Here is a 17,518-nt window from a genome sequence, read left to right as displayed (position 1 = left end):
AGAGGACCTTGAAGGGGGAGTAACTGAATACCACCACAAATTGTTTCAGATGTCACATTTTCTGCCTTTTTCTAAAAAAAGTTCTTAAGAAACACCAGCAAAGGGCTTCCCTGATGGTGAAAGGGGTTAAGTCTCAGCACTATGAAGCAATCCGCAGCCACTATAGCATGAGTTTGATCCCCAGCCAGGGAGCTACCCACATGGCACAGCAGACCTCTCCTGTGCTCCCCTCAGCAGTGTATTTCAGTAGATCTGCTATTCTGCTCCCCACTCTGTCTCCAGCAAATCGTCTCACTCACCACCTCTGGTCTACACCCCAGTTCTTGTATGCATAAATAAATCAATCTTTAAAAAAAAACAAAACCCAGGAAAATAAGATTGTTTCAAGATAAAATTACTAATTATGTCAAAGTGAATAGAAAACTTATAATGAGGGCCTCCCTGGTGGTGCAGCGGTTGAGCGCTGGGCTGCAAAGCTGCCCGCAGCCTCTGCGGCGCCAATTTGATTCCTGGCCGCCGACGAGGGTCCCACATAATGTGCAGACCTCTCCTGCAGTGCCCACTCCTCCTCTCAGCAGTGTACTTCGTCGGTCTGCCTGTTCTGCTCCGCACTCTGGCTCTGGTGAATTCTCTCACCCTCCCACGCTTCTGACTGTACCCAGTGTTTATATAAATAAATTTTTTTAAAAAAGAAAACGTATAATGAAGTATGCCTCTAAAAGTTTACTAAAGAAATACTCAAGAAAAATAAAAGATTAAAATGGGAAAAGACAAGTTGGTGTTAGTCAGTAAAGTGACTGATGATTTAGGTACATGTGTCAGCTTAGCACGCTGATCCATCCAACAGGCAATCAATGGGCTCTCTTAATAGTGGATTTAAAAAAGGAAGTAAGCAGGGCGCCTTAATCACAAATATGAGGACTAGGGCCACTAAATGTCCTTGAATAAGGTAAACAATACACACAGGGAAGAAATTCATAAGGGAAGAAACAGGAACAAAACAAAGTCTCTAACATGTTGGAATATTAGGAAAAAGGAAGTTAGAAACAAGTTTAAGGAAAAGCAGAACATAGTAGGACAGCTAAGACTCAGAAAAGTATGATGACAAGTGAAAAAAAAAGGCTTAAGAGAACATAAGTCAAAGAAATGCCTTTTTTTTAAAAAAAAAGATTGGTTTATTTATGCATACTAGAAGTGGGGTGTAGGCCCAGAGGTACGGTGGTGGGGGTGTGTGAGAGGATTCACCAAAGACAGAGTGGGGAGCAGACCAACCAGATGTACTGAAATACCCTGCTGAGGGGAGCAGCAGGCCAGACAGGAGAGGTCTGCTGTGCCATGTGGGTTATCTCCCTGGCCGGGGATCGGACTCATGTTGTAGTGACTGAAGACAGCTTGATGGCACTGAGACTTAACTGCTGCGCCACCAGGGAGGCCCAAAGAAATGCTTTTTTTTTTTTAAAATGGACTGTAAGTCATTGAAGGACACACTTAGAGGACTGATTCAAGTCAGATTTAAATGAGACACGACATTCCACAGTTTACTTTTCAATAGAGGAAACAGCAACTATATTGTGATCTCTTAAACTTCTCTCCCCAGCTGCATATACAAGGTATGACTATAAAGTAATGAGACTTACGAAACCACCAACTACAAACACACCAGACCTTATATAATCAGATGAATGTAGTCCATTGACATAATCACATCAGGCACAAAAGCATTAAAATATTACAGTATTATAGTAGTTTATAGTTTGACCAGTGCTTTTAATATTCATTTTTACTATTCTAACTTATCTTCAACAACACATATGACAAAACCCTTTATGACAGATCGTTTAAAGATGAACTGAGACTTAGAGAAGTTACTAATCTTGGTAAATATGGAGTGAAGTATCTTGTTAATTGTTAATTTAAAGGTGAAGCAGGATGAGGATTTCTGATTCCTAGCTTAGTGCTATTTTCAATCTACCTTGCTGCCTTACTATATTTATTTAATCCAAAGATGCTGCCACTACTCAAAACATTTCTGGAACTCCTCTTTTGGAATTGCCTCCATTTTATAAGCAACACAAGAAAACCCAGTCTCATTACGTCATGATCATACCTTGTCTATGACCCCAGATGGTACTGCCTCGCTCGATCACTCACCTTATCCATCAGTCTTGACTCCGAATGACTTTTGGCTGTTCCAAAAATCAAATCCACCCTCAAAGGACGAAGATTTCCCATCATTGAGGATAAGCAAAATATTGTGTCGCAGACTCTGAAGGCAATGCCAAAAGAGGAGTTCCAAAACTGTTTTTGAACAATGGCAGCATTGTTGGAGTAAGTGTAGAGCTCCCAAAGTAGCTACTTTGAAGGGGCAGAACTCACTGATATATATGCTCTCGTGTGTTTATTTAAAAGTTCTACTATTTTATAATCTAACTTCATTAACAACAGAAGACTTACAGAGGCAAGAAATTCTTAGGTGAGCCACTGTCCTGACACAAAACTCATGAACTAAAATCTTAAAAATTAAATAAAAAAAAAGACTTTAATAGGATAAAGTCTTAGAAATAGCATTTCTGGATTGAAAACTGAGGTTTAAAAGATTATGTAACTTAACTAAAGTCACACTACTAATTTCTCAGAGGGCTTGGACTAAAATAAAAATTTTTCTAAATTTTTGTACAGTATTCATTCTACCTGTACCGTTTCTCAAGAAGAACACAGCAGCTTAAGAGTGCACAAACATTAAAACACCAGGCAGTGAATTCTACTGAGGTACTGCTATAAACAAAATTTACCAGAACAAATAACTTAGGTTAATTGTTCTAACTTGGAGCTGAAGTAATTTAGTCTTCTTATATTTTGATTCAATAGTAAAAATCAGACCTAGTACAATCATTATTTATCCTCACAAAGAGCCCAATAATCCTCAGGAAATGAAAACCCAGCAGCAGCCTAGATTTTAAGTTTCTTAGTTCTTGTTTCAATTAAAACCTTTTCTCCTCACTTAAAATTTATGCATTAAAAAGTATATAAACACATAATTATGATTAAACTAGAGCTCACATTTATTCACACATTCAAACTCAAATATCACAAATTCTTTTACCTTTATTGTTATAGACGTCTAGGTAATTGGGGGCAGAGAAAATTGTGATGAGTGATGGAAAGCCGGTTGTTTGGCTCTTCCTGTACATTCGATACCTGGAAGACAGAGGACAGCCTGTCTGTCTCAATATTAAAGGTAAAAACTTCACAGTGACATTAATATAGTGTAAATACAACTTACCCTGCATCTTGGGCTTCATGGGCTCTGATTATTGATAACAAATTATTATTCTGCAAAAATTCACAAACTGCAGGGTAACTGAAAAGGGAAATTAGAGAACATAAATTCAGAATTAAAATAATTGTTTTTTAATAGGAGGAAGGGGGAAAGTCAAGATGATGTGAGTTGAGTTTGTTTTAAAATTATAGGTTTCGCATACCACTGAGCTTTTATTAGTAACTTAGCAATCATTACTCTATTTTTCCATTCACTCATTACCTCATTCTCTAATAACAGACAATCCTAAGACAGAAACAGAACTCCTCCACCTTTAATTTTGTCTTAACCCATAACAAGACCATAACTTTTCTTGGTGTCTTAATATAAAAAAAGCACATATATCTGTATATGGAAGGTACTGAAAATGGAGCACAATCAAATTGGTAAATTGCTAAAAAAAAATTTAAACAACCTACTTATATTCATTGGTGATATCAACACCAAGATGATATGACACAGAAATATTCTGAAAATAAATGCAAATTATACCCAACCTTATTCTAATGAAAAGTATGATGTTTGCATCTACTCCTAATATATTATTTTAGTACTATTTTATTTCTGAATGGCAAATATCTAAAGGGAAGAACTGGAGAATCTAAAATTAACTTGGAATAATCCAAGTGTTCATTGTTTAGTTTTAATCTTTGGTTCTTGTTAGGCTCATTAGAAAAAATTAACTTTTGGGCCTCCCCTGGTGGCGCAGCGGTTGAACACTGGGCTGCGAAGCTGCCCGCAGCAGCCTCAGCAGCGCTGGTTCGATCCCCAGCCACCGGCGAGGGTCCCACATGGCGCAACAGACCTCTCCTGCCACCCGCTGCTCCCCTCAGCAGTGTACTTCGTCAGTCTGTCTGTTCTGTTTCCTGCTCTGGCTTGGTGAATTCTCTCACCCTCCCACACTTCTGACTGTACCCCAGTGCTTGTATAAATAAATAAATAGATCTTAAAAAAAAAAAAAAAGATATACAGTGAGATGCCTTCTTCTAACCTCTATCTTCCAGCTACTTTGGAAGCAACCAATGTTTTTGGTTTCTCCAAGCACCCTTTGAAAGGTACTATATTCAGTTTCTAGCAATGATATAGACACACGCACATTCTTTTCCTTTCAAAAATGTTCCTTTCAAAAAAGGTAATACACGTACCTCTGTACTATTTGCTGTTGTAATCTGTACTTTTATTCACTACACATTAATCATTATTCCATATTAGCATATCTAGGACTTGTTTGCTTTTTCTTCATTTAAAAAAATGCACTATCCACTACATTCTATTTCATTTATATAACTAGTGTTCAATATTTAACATTTAGTGCTGTTTTAAATGTTGTACCATAAATAATATAGCAACAAATAACATCATACATGTATTTAACACATTTACAAGTACAGTCATTTCTTGTTATTTGTAGTAGCCATGTTTTACAAAGTTGCTATAAAAAAACTAGATTAGCAAATATACTAAATCACTGTTCCAGGTACAAGGTTAAGGTCCTGCAAGCCACAGGCCATCAACTCATCAACATACAACCTTATGTGTGTGGTTTTCTTAAAAGATTTTTATTTATTTATACATACAAGAGCTGGGGCACAGGCCCGAGATGCTATGTGTGTGGGGGAGGAGGGGGGTGCGGTGAAAGGATTCACCAGAAATAGAGTGGGAAACAGAACAGGCAGACTCACTGAAATACACTGTAAAGGGGAGCAGCGGGCGAGACAGGAGAGGTCTGCTGCACCATGTGGGTTGCTCCCTGGCTGGCAAGGGGTTAAGCACCACACTATGAAGCAATCTGTAGCCTCTGCAGCACAAGTTCGATCCCTGGCTGGGCAGGGAGCAACCCACATGGCAAGGCAGGGCTCTCCTGTCTCACCCACTGCTCCCCCTCAGCAATGTATTTCAGTCAGTCTGCCTGTTCTGTTCCCCGCTCTGTCTCTGGTGGATCCTCTCACCTCTAGATCTCTGGTCTGTACCCCAGTTCTTGTATGCATAAATTAAAAATATTTTAAAATAAATAAATAAAGTTAAAACTACAGCAAAATTGAGAAGGCTTCTTACTTTTTGTATGTGGATTTAATTTAGTGAATGTGCTGTCGTAGGCAGTTAACAGTGTATGATTTGTCACAAAGAAGTGTTAGGATTAAACCAAATCTGTTGACAGCAGAGATAAGGATATGAGAGTGTTAAATATACAGAAAACTCCTTTGTATTTCACTTGAACCATGTATTACTAACATACCCTGTGTGGCTTTTTTAAAATGAGCATTTCTGCATTTTAATTATGTTGTTTTTCTTTGTATTGTGAACAAAATGTATCATAACTGAATTTTTTCCACTCATCTGAACATAACATCAAATTTAAAGAGTGCTGTGATACTAAGCAATTTTAACATACTTATCTGAGGAATGGACATGGGTATTTCAGGTTTTAGAGTATATTAAATACAATTTTTCACGCTTTACTTTTTACAAATAAGAGTGTGGGGTTGAAAAAAATAACATGTTACAATTAATAAAATTTAGACTTTAAACTTTCCCATAGCTTCCTATGGTTGAGTGGCAAAGCACAATAAGAGCTCACATGTGAGATTTAAGGCAACAGCTAACTTCCAGAAAATGTCCTGGGCTTAGTTCACAACAACCTGTTCTTTTTATATCTTTGCTTATGCCAGTAGTTCTAAAAGCAGGCGAGCTTTTCAAAAAATAACAGGATTCCCCTGTCTCAGATCTACTGACTCAGGATCTCTGGGGAAGAAGCCAAGAAGTCTTTCTTCTTAAAAAAGTCTATTGATGATTTTTTGGCATACATAATCTAGATTATTTAAAGTCAGACAACACTGAAGCACTGCAAGATGTTCTGCTCATGTTTGCTGCATTACAGGGCGTAATACTGTGAACACACTATAAAACTTTCGGGGCAACCTCCCCCCACTCCCACCCTCCCCATCCACCCTATCAGGCAAGAGAGCAAAGTTATCTTTATAGACTTAAAGTCAGAACAGCTCCACCCATTGCCTATGCAGGAATCTGCTTCCAGAAGGTATACCAGCCCACACTAATGACCAAGGGGCCAGATAAAGATTTTAACTATGGGTACCTAGCATTTGCATCTCCACCATGTGTTCTTTAGAAATCAAGGGCGTGATTAAACTCCAGCATTTGCCTAAGTCTGCCCACAGACAATGGCAACATATCTTTACATTTTTAATGACTCATTGTTCCTACCCATATAAAGTAAATTCAAACTTGGGTCTGTTTTTTCCAACATTTCTCAGCATAAAATCTGTCAAACTTTCAGGGTTCAAATCCTCACTCTTGATTCTCTAATAAACTTATTTAATTTTGCTTGACCCAATTTATTTAAGTCAACAGTACCTAATAAAATATAAACAATAAAACAGTTTTCTGCCTTCTATTAATTAACGGTAAATAGAAGGCTCTATACTCCACATATTCAAGATACTTTAAAATATATTATGTTTCTCTCTTAATTTTTTAACTGTGAGGATTAGCTTACCTGTAAAAATAAGAGCACCCTCGGACAGTGTTGTGGCTATAGTGCTCAAAGGTCTTTTCACTGCCATAATCCTCTGAGGGATCAGACCAAAGCAGGTCACACACTGGCCCAAAGGCTGGAGGTTCTTTAAACCTGTCTAACTAGAAGACATGCAAAAGTCCAAAGAAGAAAAAAAAATCACAAAATCAAAAGAGCATTTAGAAACTGGTATGCATCAAAAACAAGCAAACAAAACTCCCTCCCCCAATATAAGAATGTATTAGGAGAGAAGCTCTAACACCCTAAAGGATTTTCCTGCAAGAAATGAACATTTAACAAATTTAGGTAGTTTTAATTTTTTTTGGAATAAACTTGTACCAATATCCCAGTCGTCTAACCAAATGCAAAAAGGACCTTTTACATCCTAATCTTAAAAATGGTACTCATTGAATTAGAAAGAGAAATCAACCACTATAAATAAATAAACACTATTATGTAGCCCAACTATGTAAAGTTCATTTCAATCGCCTAGGTCAGCCGTGAACCATGAGAGAAGGAAGGGTTTTACAGAAGTTCTGTTCATAGTTTATTCCAAGATATCATTATTTACAGAACACTAGTTGTTTTGTAAAGGGCTTTCATGTTTTCCCTTCTACGCCACGCAGGCATTTCAATAAGTTATTGAACTGAAGCCTTCAGTCACATGGGGCTGGAGTCAAAGCAGAGGAAGCAAGTAACTATAATAGAACAGCTGAGTGCCAAGAAGAGACTTCTACTAAGTGGGAGTGTTACAGAATGCATCTCTGTGAAAGAAGGAGCATCGCAGTGCAATGACTAGGCACCATTTTTCCCCACTCTCATTTCACACAGCCACCTTGGACTACAGCTCCCAGCATGCCATGCAGAAGACAGACAAGCTGGGAAGATGCACTGGGGATATATAAATGGAGATGAAATGAAGGAGGACGTGCAGACATGTGGAGGAGATACCCTTGGAGGGGAGACATGTGAAGAAGACACTTGGGAAGTCCTTGACAAAGACAATGGCAACAGTGATGTTAACCTCATGGATTACATGATCCATTTTGAATTCAGGGTTCTTCTATTTCCCAGCTCTCTAGGACCTGCTTAGCCCCTTGCTTGTGGTTGGTTCCCCACCAGGAGGTGTCTTAAATTATGCTAAGCTTTTTGGCTTCCACCCTATTTTTGGGGTCTATTTGGCTTGCCATTTGCCCATAAGAGGGAATTTTCAGCCTGACTGGGAATTGGCTATTTGAAATCCTTTCTTCTCTCTCAGTTTCTCTCTCTTTCTCTCTCTCTCTCTCTCTCTCTCTCTCTCTCTCTCTCTCTCTCACACACACACACACACACACACACAAACACAGCCCAATTAAAGCACTTCAAAACTGAGAGTCTGATTTCTTTGCTTTTGTGTTCTCATGGATGGCCAAATCCTTTTAGAATGTGTCCCTTAACAGTTTGGGGTCTCTGAGAATCTCTTGATTGTGCAACTACAAAAGAGAGATTTTTTATTAATACAGTTGACTCAGAATTAGAATATTCAAGATTTACTATGTAAAAGAAAAATACTGCTTATTTAAAAGACAATAAGGCAGTAGAAAAGGCACTGTTGCATACAGGAATACAATCTTTCCCTGAGGTGAGTAACTTTAATTCAGAGAAAAGTTTTATAAGCTGAAAATCTTGGTTTCAGTATCTATATGAGAGCAGTAAGATAATACTAAGGTAGAGAAGACAGCAATGTATAAAGGTGTAAGTAAAAATTGACTGATCATCTCTTTTCAATTATGAACATACAGAATCCTAGAAACAACCATCACCAAAGTTAGGCAAGTGCAGCAACTAAACTATATCATCTAAAATGTCAAAGTGAATGAATTTCACAGTGGGAAGAGTTCTCAGACCATCCATTGCAATGACCTCATTTCCAGAGAAGAATATGTGACTCAACAGATGAGCTAACTAAAAGCAAGACAGGAATTACATACATAATTTAAAGTTTTAGACTAAATTCAATGTTATATTTTTAGTTGGTAAAGCACAGTTTTCATTAAAAGTTACAGAAAACTTCTAACAAAATGTTAACAGTTGTAATCTCCCAATGACAAGATCACAGATGATTTCCATTTTCTTAAATTTTGACTATTGTATTTTAACATTATTCAGCAACAAATACATATTAACTAACTGTAATAAAAAAAACACTCCAAGAGAATAATGAAAACTTACTTTCCTAATATCATCTAAACAAGTAATTTCAGGTGACATCCCTCCATGTACACATAGAAATTGCTGATTTAACAGGGCAGCAAGAGGAAGACAGTCAAATGTTTCCATACATGCATCATACACCTGTTCGGAATATTTTATCCGACCTATCAAAATAGGAAAAACAGTCAAAGGGTGAAAAGCTGAATTTTATCATATATGAAAAAGGATATAAGCCAAAAGTTGATGAAGTTATTTCACAGCCTGGGGTGCATGCCAGAGATGCAGTGGGTGAGAGGATTCACCAGAGACAGTTTGGGGAGCAGAACAGGCAGACTGACTGAAATACACTGCTGGGGGGAGCTGTGGGCGAGATAAGAGAGGTCTGCTGTGCCATGTGGGCAACCTCCCTGGCCAGGGATTGAACCCAGGCTGCAGCGGCTGCAGCGGCTGCAGAGAGCTTCATAGTGCTACATCTTAACTCCGTGCGCCACCAGGGAGGCCCCCTATTTATATATTTTTGGTGTTATTTTTTTGGTGTGTTTTTTTTTGTTTGTTTATATATCTTTGACAGCTTGTGGATAAAAAGTTAAAATCTCTCTCCTTCTCTAAGGACAAATGTGATCTTGGATTAACATTCTAGCTCTTGTTGCCCTAGAAACCGGATTAATGAATGAATGTCAGCTGTGTTATTAGACAACATAGCTTTATAGTAAAATTTACCCAATTAACTGGACTTCTCTCTCCAGTTAATATCTCATAAGATATATCCCTGTGGGGGCCTCCCCTGATGGCGCAAGGGTTGAGCGCTGGGCTGCAAGGCTGCCCGCAGCCTCTGCAGTGCTGGTTCATTCCCTAGCCACCGGGGAGGGTCCCACCAAAAAAAAAGATATATCACTGTGGGATCCTGGAAGCTATGCCAATAAAGATTTTTACAAGATATATTGGAGCTTGTGATGCATGAGCCTTTTAAGCCAGGGTGTGGATATTGTTTCCTTGCTCCTGAGCTATGACTTGAGGTGGGGGAGGCAAAAAACCTCTGGACTGCTATAAGCACTTCTGTGAGGACCACTTCACTGAAAAAGGGTACCTAGTGGGCCTCCCCTGGTGGCGCGGCGTTAAGCACTGGGCTGCGAAGCTGCCCGCAGACTCTGCAGCGCCAGTTTGATCCCTGGACCCACATGGTGCGCAGACCTCTCCTGCCGCACCCGCTGCTCCCCTCAGCAGTGTCTTTCGTGGGTCTGCCTGTTCTATTCCCCACTCTGGCTCTGGTGAATTCTCTCACCCTCCCGCGCTTCTGACTGTACCCAGCGCTTGTATAAATAAATAAATAAATCTTTAAAAAAAAAAAAAAAGATGTCTGATGAAATGATTATACTTACATTCCTGTTTGAAGGTGAAATATTCTGTAAGATGCCTGCATTCATGATTTCCTCGAAGCAGAAACAATGTTTTGGGATGATTAATCTTTAAACTCCATAAAAATAGCACACACTACAAGACAAATACAAGGACAATATTTTATTTGTGAACATAATAACAAATAAAGACAATTTATATAAATTCAAATGACCTGTCATAATGGCATATCTCATTTTTTATTTTTGAATGTGGTATCTGTTGTCCTATAATTTGACAAGCAAAGAGCAGCCTTCATAGAAATCCCCCCTTAATTTCCATTTTCATGTTCTAGCCAAATATTTAGAACTCCATGACAAAACCAAAGACACAGGGGCCTCCCTGGTGGTGCAAGGGGTTAAGTCTCAGCACTACCAGGCTATCGTTAGCCACTGCAGCATGAGTTCGATCCCTGGCCAGGCAGCTGACCCACATGGCACAGCAGACGTCTCCTGTCTCACCTGCTGCTCCCCTCAGCAGTGTATTTCAGTCAATCAGCCTGTTCTGCTCCCCATTCTGTCTCTGGTGAATCCTCTCATCCCTCTGCACCTCTGGCCTACACCCCAGCTCTTGTATGCATAAATAAATAAATCTTTTTTTAAAAAAAGCTCAAGGAGAAGTGAATCTTTACCATTCTGTTTTTATCAGTGACATGTGGATTAGTCCCTGTTGTACTAATCAAAACTTGCGTTACTGCAGGAAAGATCAAATCGTGCTCTAGGCATGAAAAAAAATCATCACACCTTCACTCTCTCACATAGGCTCACAGAAAGAGAAACAATATGGGAAAAGAAAATAAATAAAGTGAAATGGTCCTATGAAAACAATTTGGCAATATGTATCAAAAGTCTTAAAAACAGCCTTGGGATCACAAAGACCTAGTCTCAAACTACCTCTTATGGGGTAACCTGGGGCAGTTTTCTCAGCTCCTCTGGACCTCAGTTTCCCCATAAGTCACATGGGAATAAAGCATAGCTTGCCCTCCTGTTTCGCAGATTGCCCTCCCATAGAAAGCTGCCTGAACCCAGGTTCTTCTGACGGCAGAGTGGGATTTGTTTTTTGGGTTCATGCTTTACTTCCTGGGGCCTAGCAGTGTCTGGCTCATAGTAGGCATTCAATAAATGTTGATTAGTAGTGTTCAATGATTGAATGGATTGATTTCCCTCCCTTACTACCCACCCCCACCAATTTCTGGTGGGGGCTATTTGTGCCTCTTTGTGCTCCTGACTTCACCTTGGTCAGTCTCTAGGGACATCTGCAGTTGCATCTGCTGGACTGTGCTCCGTGGCATGTGTAATCACAAAACTCATAACAGAAGCATTCTGCTGGGCCTCCCTGGTGGCGCAGGGGTTAAAGTCTCAGCACTGTCAAGCTATCACCAGCCACTGCAGCATGAGTTCCATCCCCAGGCAGGGAGCTGATCCACATGGTGCAGCAGATCAATCCTGTCTCCCCACGGCTCCCCTCAGCAGTGTATTTCAGTAGATCCACCTGTTCTGCTCCCCACTCTGTCTCTGGTAAATCCTCTCACCAGCATCCCCTCCCCACCCTGGCATCTCTGGTTTACACCCCAGTTCTTATATGCATAAATAATAAAAATAAATCTTTAAAAAAAAATAATGGGAGCCCAAAAGTTTTTACCTTGCAAGAGTCTTTTCATCTAGAAAGAAAATGTTTCAATATGCACACACATCCCAAATAAAATACCAGCAGAGTACCTTTCATATATTAATGGGAAAAACAGGATCCCATGTTGACCCCTAGACCAATCACTGGTAACAGGAAATGGATGGCCATACCTAGTTTTGACCAACCAGAATTCATTCCCTAGGGCTGGGAGAAGAGCCTTCCTTAAACCACCCCCCCCCCATCCCATTTATCTGAACAAAACAGGGATTTTAATAATAAGAAGGAAAGAGAAGCTAAGCAATAATAAACAAATACTTATACCACTAGACACACTTCTGGAGTAATTTTAATGATTCCATTTGACAAAAACATCACACTTCCGCTTATCAAGGACGTTGAAAAAATTGTTTGAGCATCAATATGTATCATGATGAACTATGTTGTAGCCTATTTTTACAATGTTGTAGCCTAAGTTTACAATCTTAGAAGTTTACAAGTAAGTTCCAACTAACAGTAGACATACCCTACAATTCAGTTTTAAAACTGGTACAAAATAGCATTGTCGATTTAAAGGCTTGATAAATTAATTTATCTTAAGATATTCCAGAAAAAACCTTTAAGTTAGCCAAACATCAAATAGCAGGATAAAGCCAAAAGCAATTTATAATTTATTAATTATTATTCATTCAATAAGTATTATTCATTCAATAAGCATAGTAGGTGCTGGGCTAGGTCCTAATATGAAGACTACTGCTGAAAATTACTACTACTGCTGAAAAAGCACTTTCATCTAACACTGAAAGATCTATTTTTAAAATGTGCCTTTTCTATTAGATTGTCAGTTCTTGTACAGAGCATAAATCTTACTCATTATTCTATTCTCAGAGTGCCACGGAAGGTGGTACTCAGGAAATATTTGTTGATGAGAGAAAAAATACATAACAAAATATTCTGAATATAGTAATATGTACAAATCATTGTGTGCTTTGTGTGTGTGTGCATGTGCGCTTTATTGAATGTATTGATGAACTGAAGCTATTTTTAAAGTATGAGCTAACAATCAAAAGATGATTTGGGGGCCTCCCCTGGTGGCGCAGGCGGTTGAGCGCAGCGCTGTGAAGCTGTTCTCAGACTCTGCTGTGCCGGTTCGATCCCAGCCAGCTGGCGAGGGTCCCCCGTGGTGCAGCAGACCTCTCCTGTCTCGACTGCTGCTCCCCTCAGCAATGTATTTCACTCAGTCTCCCTGTTTGTTCCCCGCTCTGTCTCTGGTGAATTCTCTCACCCTCCTGCGCATCTGGCCTGTACCCCAGTTCTTGTATAAATAAATAAATAAATAAATAAATAAATCTTTTTTTTTTTTTTAATATTTTTTTTTTAATAGAGGCATGTTTTATTTATTTATTTTATTTGTTTGTTTGTTTTGTTTTTACATGCACTGGGTACAGTCAGAAGCGCGGGAGGGTGAGAGAATTCACCAGAGCCAGAGAGGGGAGCAGAGCAGGCAGAAGGACCGAAGTACACTGCTGAGGGGAGCAGCGGGCGGCAGGAGAGGTCTGCACGCCACGTGGGGCCCTCCTCCGGTGGCTGGGGAGCAGCCGGGGATCGAACCGGCGCTGCAGAGGCTGCGGGCAGCTTCACAACCCAGCGCTCAACCGCTGCGCCACCGGGGAGGCCCAATAAATAAATCTTTTTTAAAAAAAAAGATGATTTGGCACAATATTTTATCTTTTTAAGAAGTTGTTTCATTAAATAAAATGATGAATAATTCACTTAGTTCTATATTCTTTTCCTCTTCACCCTCTAAAACCTCATGCTAGCAAACACACAAAGCAAACATTCAGAGTGTCTTTCCAACATCCATACATTTGACTTCCTCTCTATTGAGTACATAGGAATAGGGAAGCTCTTCAATCATATAGTCTGCGAGAATAATCTCTATCCATGCCAGATACCTGGTAGGTACCTTAGAGACTCTGGAAATTCACTTAGCAATAGGGGAATTGTGCTTATTTTTCTTAGCTTCCATCATTACCTTTTACCCTCCTAACTGACACCAAATGAATTTGAGGCACCCACAGTTAACACTGAACTTTCCTGATTTGTGAATTTAGACTGCCTAACTGAAAAGTAAGATCTATTTCTCTTTCTTATTTTTTCAGCAGTTTTAAAACTGTTGCGTGTTTGGTTGAGCACCAGGTGATATAGTTGACTTGCACTTAGGACTAATGCTCCATGAACAAGAACCTTTAACCAGCAAGAGCTCATTTAGTACAGTGAGATTTTCTTCTGTTTTGATGGAAAGGCAGAACAAAGGACTATAACAACAGCTCATCTCATGCTTATTCAGGGCACATTATAAATTTCAATTACTCGAACCATTTCAAAAGTTACTTCTCATTTATTTACCAAGCATGAAAATAAGAAAATGCTGTGGTTCACTGTACTGAAGACTTACACTAGATTCTAAAACAGCTTTATCTTTTAGAGATAAAAGTTAGACTTAATTCTAACCATTTCCCTCTCATTATTCAATTTCCAAAATATATAAAAATGTTTTCATTAACTGTAATAATTTTCCCTTCAATGAACATTTATTAGGCACTTACTATTTGCAATAGTATGAGAAATTATTCCACAATAAGCTAATTGTCCGCTTATTTAGCACTGACAGTTGATCTAAGAGTAATTGCAGCCCAGCAGCTTATGGTCTTATAATTAAGGTCAGCTAATCCCAAGCCCATTTAGGGTGAATAGCAATTTATGTCATTCATATACAGCCTGTACACTATCTTCAAAGAGGAAAGGTTAGTAAACATTTAACTTGTTTGCAAAGCTGGATTAGTACAATCTTCTGTATGTCAGACTTTCCACTGGCCAAAAAAAAGGAATAATTTTTTATATCAATTAAAACATTTATTACTTTAATTACTGAGAGGAACAAAGTGTGCTAAGTTCTCATTTTAATTTCTCTATTGAAAAATGGAAAGCAAGTGTTTTTTAAAAAAGACAATATGAATGCTCCAACATATCCAGTATAATTTTTACCTCTATACTGAAATAACCTCTGTCCACATAGTCACCCAGGAAGAGGTAGCGCGTGTTACTAGGTGATCCTCCAACTTCAAACAACTTCATCAGGTCAAAAAATTGCCCATGAATGTCACCACATACTAGGAAAAAAGGTCATAGGGTAAAATAAAAATTATGTCTTAGAAGAGAAAGAACATTACACCAACAGGGTTCATGTATTTTTTTAACTTAAATCATTTTAGCCTTTGACTGGTCTGCTCTATAATTTTGTATTCAATCTAACAATACTGAATAATCCTACTGGAAATATCACATATTTTACATTGTATTTCTTCAATGAACAACAAATAGACTAAATAATCCTAAAACTGTCTCATAATGCCTAGAGAAAAATTACACATTTTATTTGGTTACTTGTAATCATTTCTCAAATTAGCTCAAATCTAAGCATCACCATGAGAATACTTATCATACCAGTGATCGGAGCATCTACTTCTATCATAGTCTTCTCTTGTCTCAGGATGGCAGCTCCATCATTGATTATCTTTAAGGCTACTTCCTCTTCCAGTCTCCCTTCCTTCACCAAATGGTTTTTCAAAACATCAATTTTAGGCTTCCCATTCTCAAATACTTCTTTCAAAGTAAGCCGCTGGGTTGGAGGAAAAGGGACAGCTAGAAAGAAAGAAAAAAAATTACTTAAATGTACACAGAAACATGAACACATTTCTGGTATATAACAAATTAAACCTAACAGATGCCCATGACTGCACATCCACAGCACCACAATCATGGGGAAAACTCAAAGATACTCTATATTATAAATTTTTTAAAAGGCCACAGTGAAAGTCGAAGTCATTTAAAAGATATAAGTGTATGAGAGATTATGTTGACATACAAACATTAAAGACTTGAAGTTGATTTGGCACGTAAGCTACAAGTGACACAGGGACTAGAAAAATGTATATTTTATCTATGGAAAAGGTGTTAAAGATGGCTAAAAAAAATGAAGGAAAAGAAACCACAACACTAAAGGGCTTTCATTTCTTCTCAAACAATGACCTAATAAAATCATGTTCTAGAGGTTTAACCTCAGTCCTTGATCAGGAGAATCACACATTTGGGCTTTATTCTTAAAGGGTAGTTGCTTAGAGTATTGCTGATAACAAGAACATCATAGGATACACTCTTCCTGAAAATAATTTGTCATAATAATGGAGCATAAACTTGAGCAGATACAGGAGGTCTAGATGTTCTTTCTGATCTGGAAATGCTAACAACCAACTTCAGTTTACACTGAATATAGATTATATCATATCATAGTGACTTAGCAACTCTAATAGAAAAAATTTTTGACAGAGTATCATCTCCCCATTTACCTACTTTACAACGTACTCTACATTCCCTGTGATTAGTATCCACAAGTGTATAAACCATAGGTTTAAAAGAGAGGGGTTTGTTCTAATCCATACTTTTATGTCTGGTGGCTCGACTTCTACCTTACATAAATGTTATTAAGAACTGAGCTGAAATGCACAAGCACTTTTAAAAGACTTTGCATTATTTATAAGCAAAGAAAGTCCTATGGTAAGTTCATCATGCTCTTAGCTATGACTTAACTCATTTTGATTATTTAAAACTCATCATGAGCCTCCCTGATGATGCAAGGGGTTAAGACACAACCTATGAAGCTAGCCGCGGCCACTGCAGCATGAGTTCCATTCCCTGTCAGGGGGCTGCCCACATGGGGCAGCAGACTCTCCTGACTGGCCCGCTGCTCGCCTCAGCAGTGTTATTTCAGTCAACCAGCCTGAAGTACCACTTGTTCTTCCTCTGCCTGGGTAAAAGGCTAGAATTTATTTCAACAACAAATCCACATAATCAGCACCTCGTTCACCAGTTATCACACTGAGTTTACTGATCTTCATATTCTTTCCTCTAGTCTCTACTGTGAACACATGGACACAAAGAGCTTGGAATTTCCAATGGGAAAAAAGATCTGGAGTGCTTTGTAAACTATCTGTGAGAATTGCCCAAACCATCCTCCAATAAAATGCATTAAAAACAACTATAAAAAATGATAATAAGCTTAAATTTTGTACAATGTCAAACTGTCATACAATATTTTTAAATGCTCTACAGCAGGGGAGGGGCTGGGAGAAGGGTCAAAACAAGGACCGAGCACAGTGGACACGGTGACCATTCACGGTAATGTGGTGGTGGAAGATTATGGACACTACACCTGTGGGGAGAAATCAAATTTTTTTTTAAGATTTATTTATTTATTTATACAAGCACTGGGTACAGTCAGAAGCGTGGGAGGGTGAGAGAATTCACCAGAGCCAGAGGGGAGAACAGAGCAGGCAGACTGATGAAGTACATTGCTGAGGGGGGCAGTGGGCGGCAGGAGAGGTCTGCGCGCC

At 38.8% G+C, this 17,518-nt stretch overlaps 1 protein-coding gene across 3 annotated transcripts in view; it reads right to left on the bottom strand.

The window, feature by feature from the left end:
* PPP3CC (protein phosphatase 3 catalytic subunit gamma) overlaps positions 1-17,518 on the bottom strand; it is a 53,536-nt gene that overhangs the window by 18,639 nt on the left and 17,379 nt on the right. For all 3 annotated transcript variants that reach the window (XM_037497608.2, XM_037497610.2, XM_054690522.1), the window contains exons 2-8: positions 15,573-15,770; positions 15,114-15,238; positions 10,424-10,535; positions 9,063-9,208; positions 6,834-6,973; positions 3,284-3,361; positions 3,104-3,198 (exon numbers count right to left, since the gene is read on the bottom strand). In XM_037497608.2, the coding sequence (XP_037353505.1) occupies positions 3,104-3,198; positions 3,284-3,361; positions 6,834-6,973; positions 9,063-9,208; positions 10,424-10,535; positions 15,114-15,238; positions 15,573-15,770 (894 nt within the window). The remainder of the gene's footprint in view (positions 1-3,103; positions 3,199-3,283; positions 3,362-6,833; positions 6,974-9,062; positions 9,209-10,423; positions 10,536-15,113; positions 15,239-15,572; positions 15,771-17,518) is intronic.

The sequence above is a fragment of the Talpa occidentalis genome, unplaced genomic scaffold (assembly GCF_014898055.3).
Source record: "Talpa occidentalis isolate TD23 unplaced genomic scaffold, MPIMG_talOcc4v2.1 talOcc4.8, whole genome shotgun sequence".
In the NCBI taxonomy this organism is placed as follows: domain Eukaryota; kingdom Metazoa; phylum Chordata; class Mammalia; order Eulipotyphla; family Talpidae; genus Talpa; species Talpa occidentalis.
The sequence above is the reverse complement of the archived record's forward strand: the minus strand, read 5'-3'. Positions and strand labels throughout refer to the sequence as shown.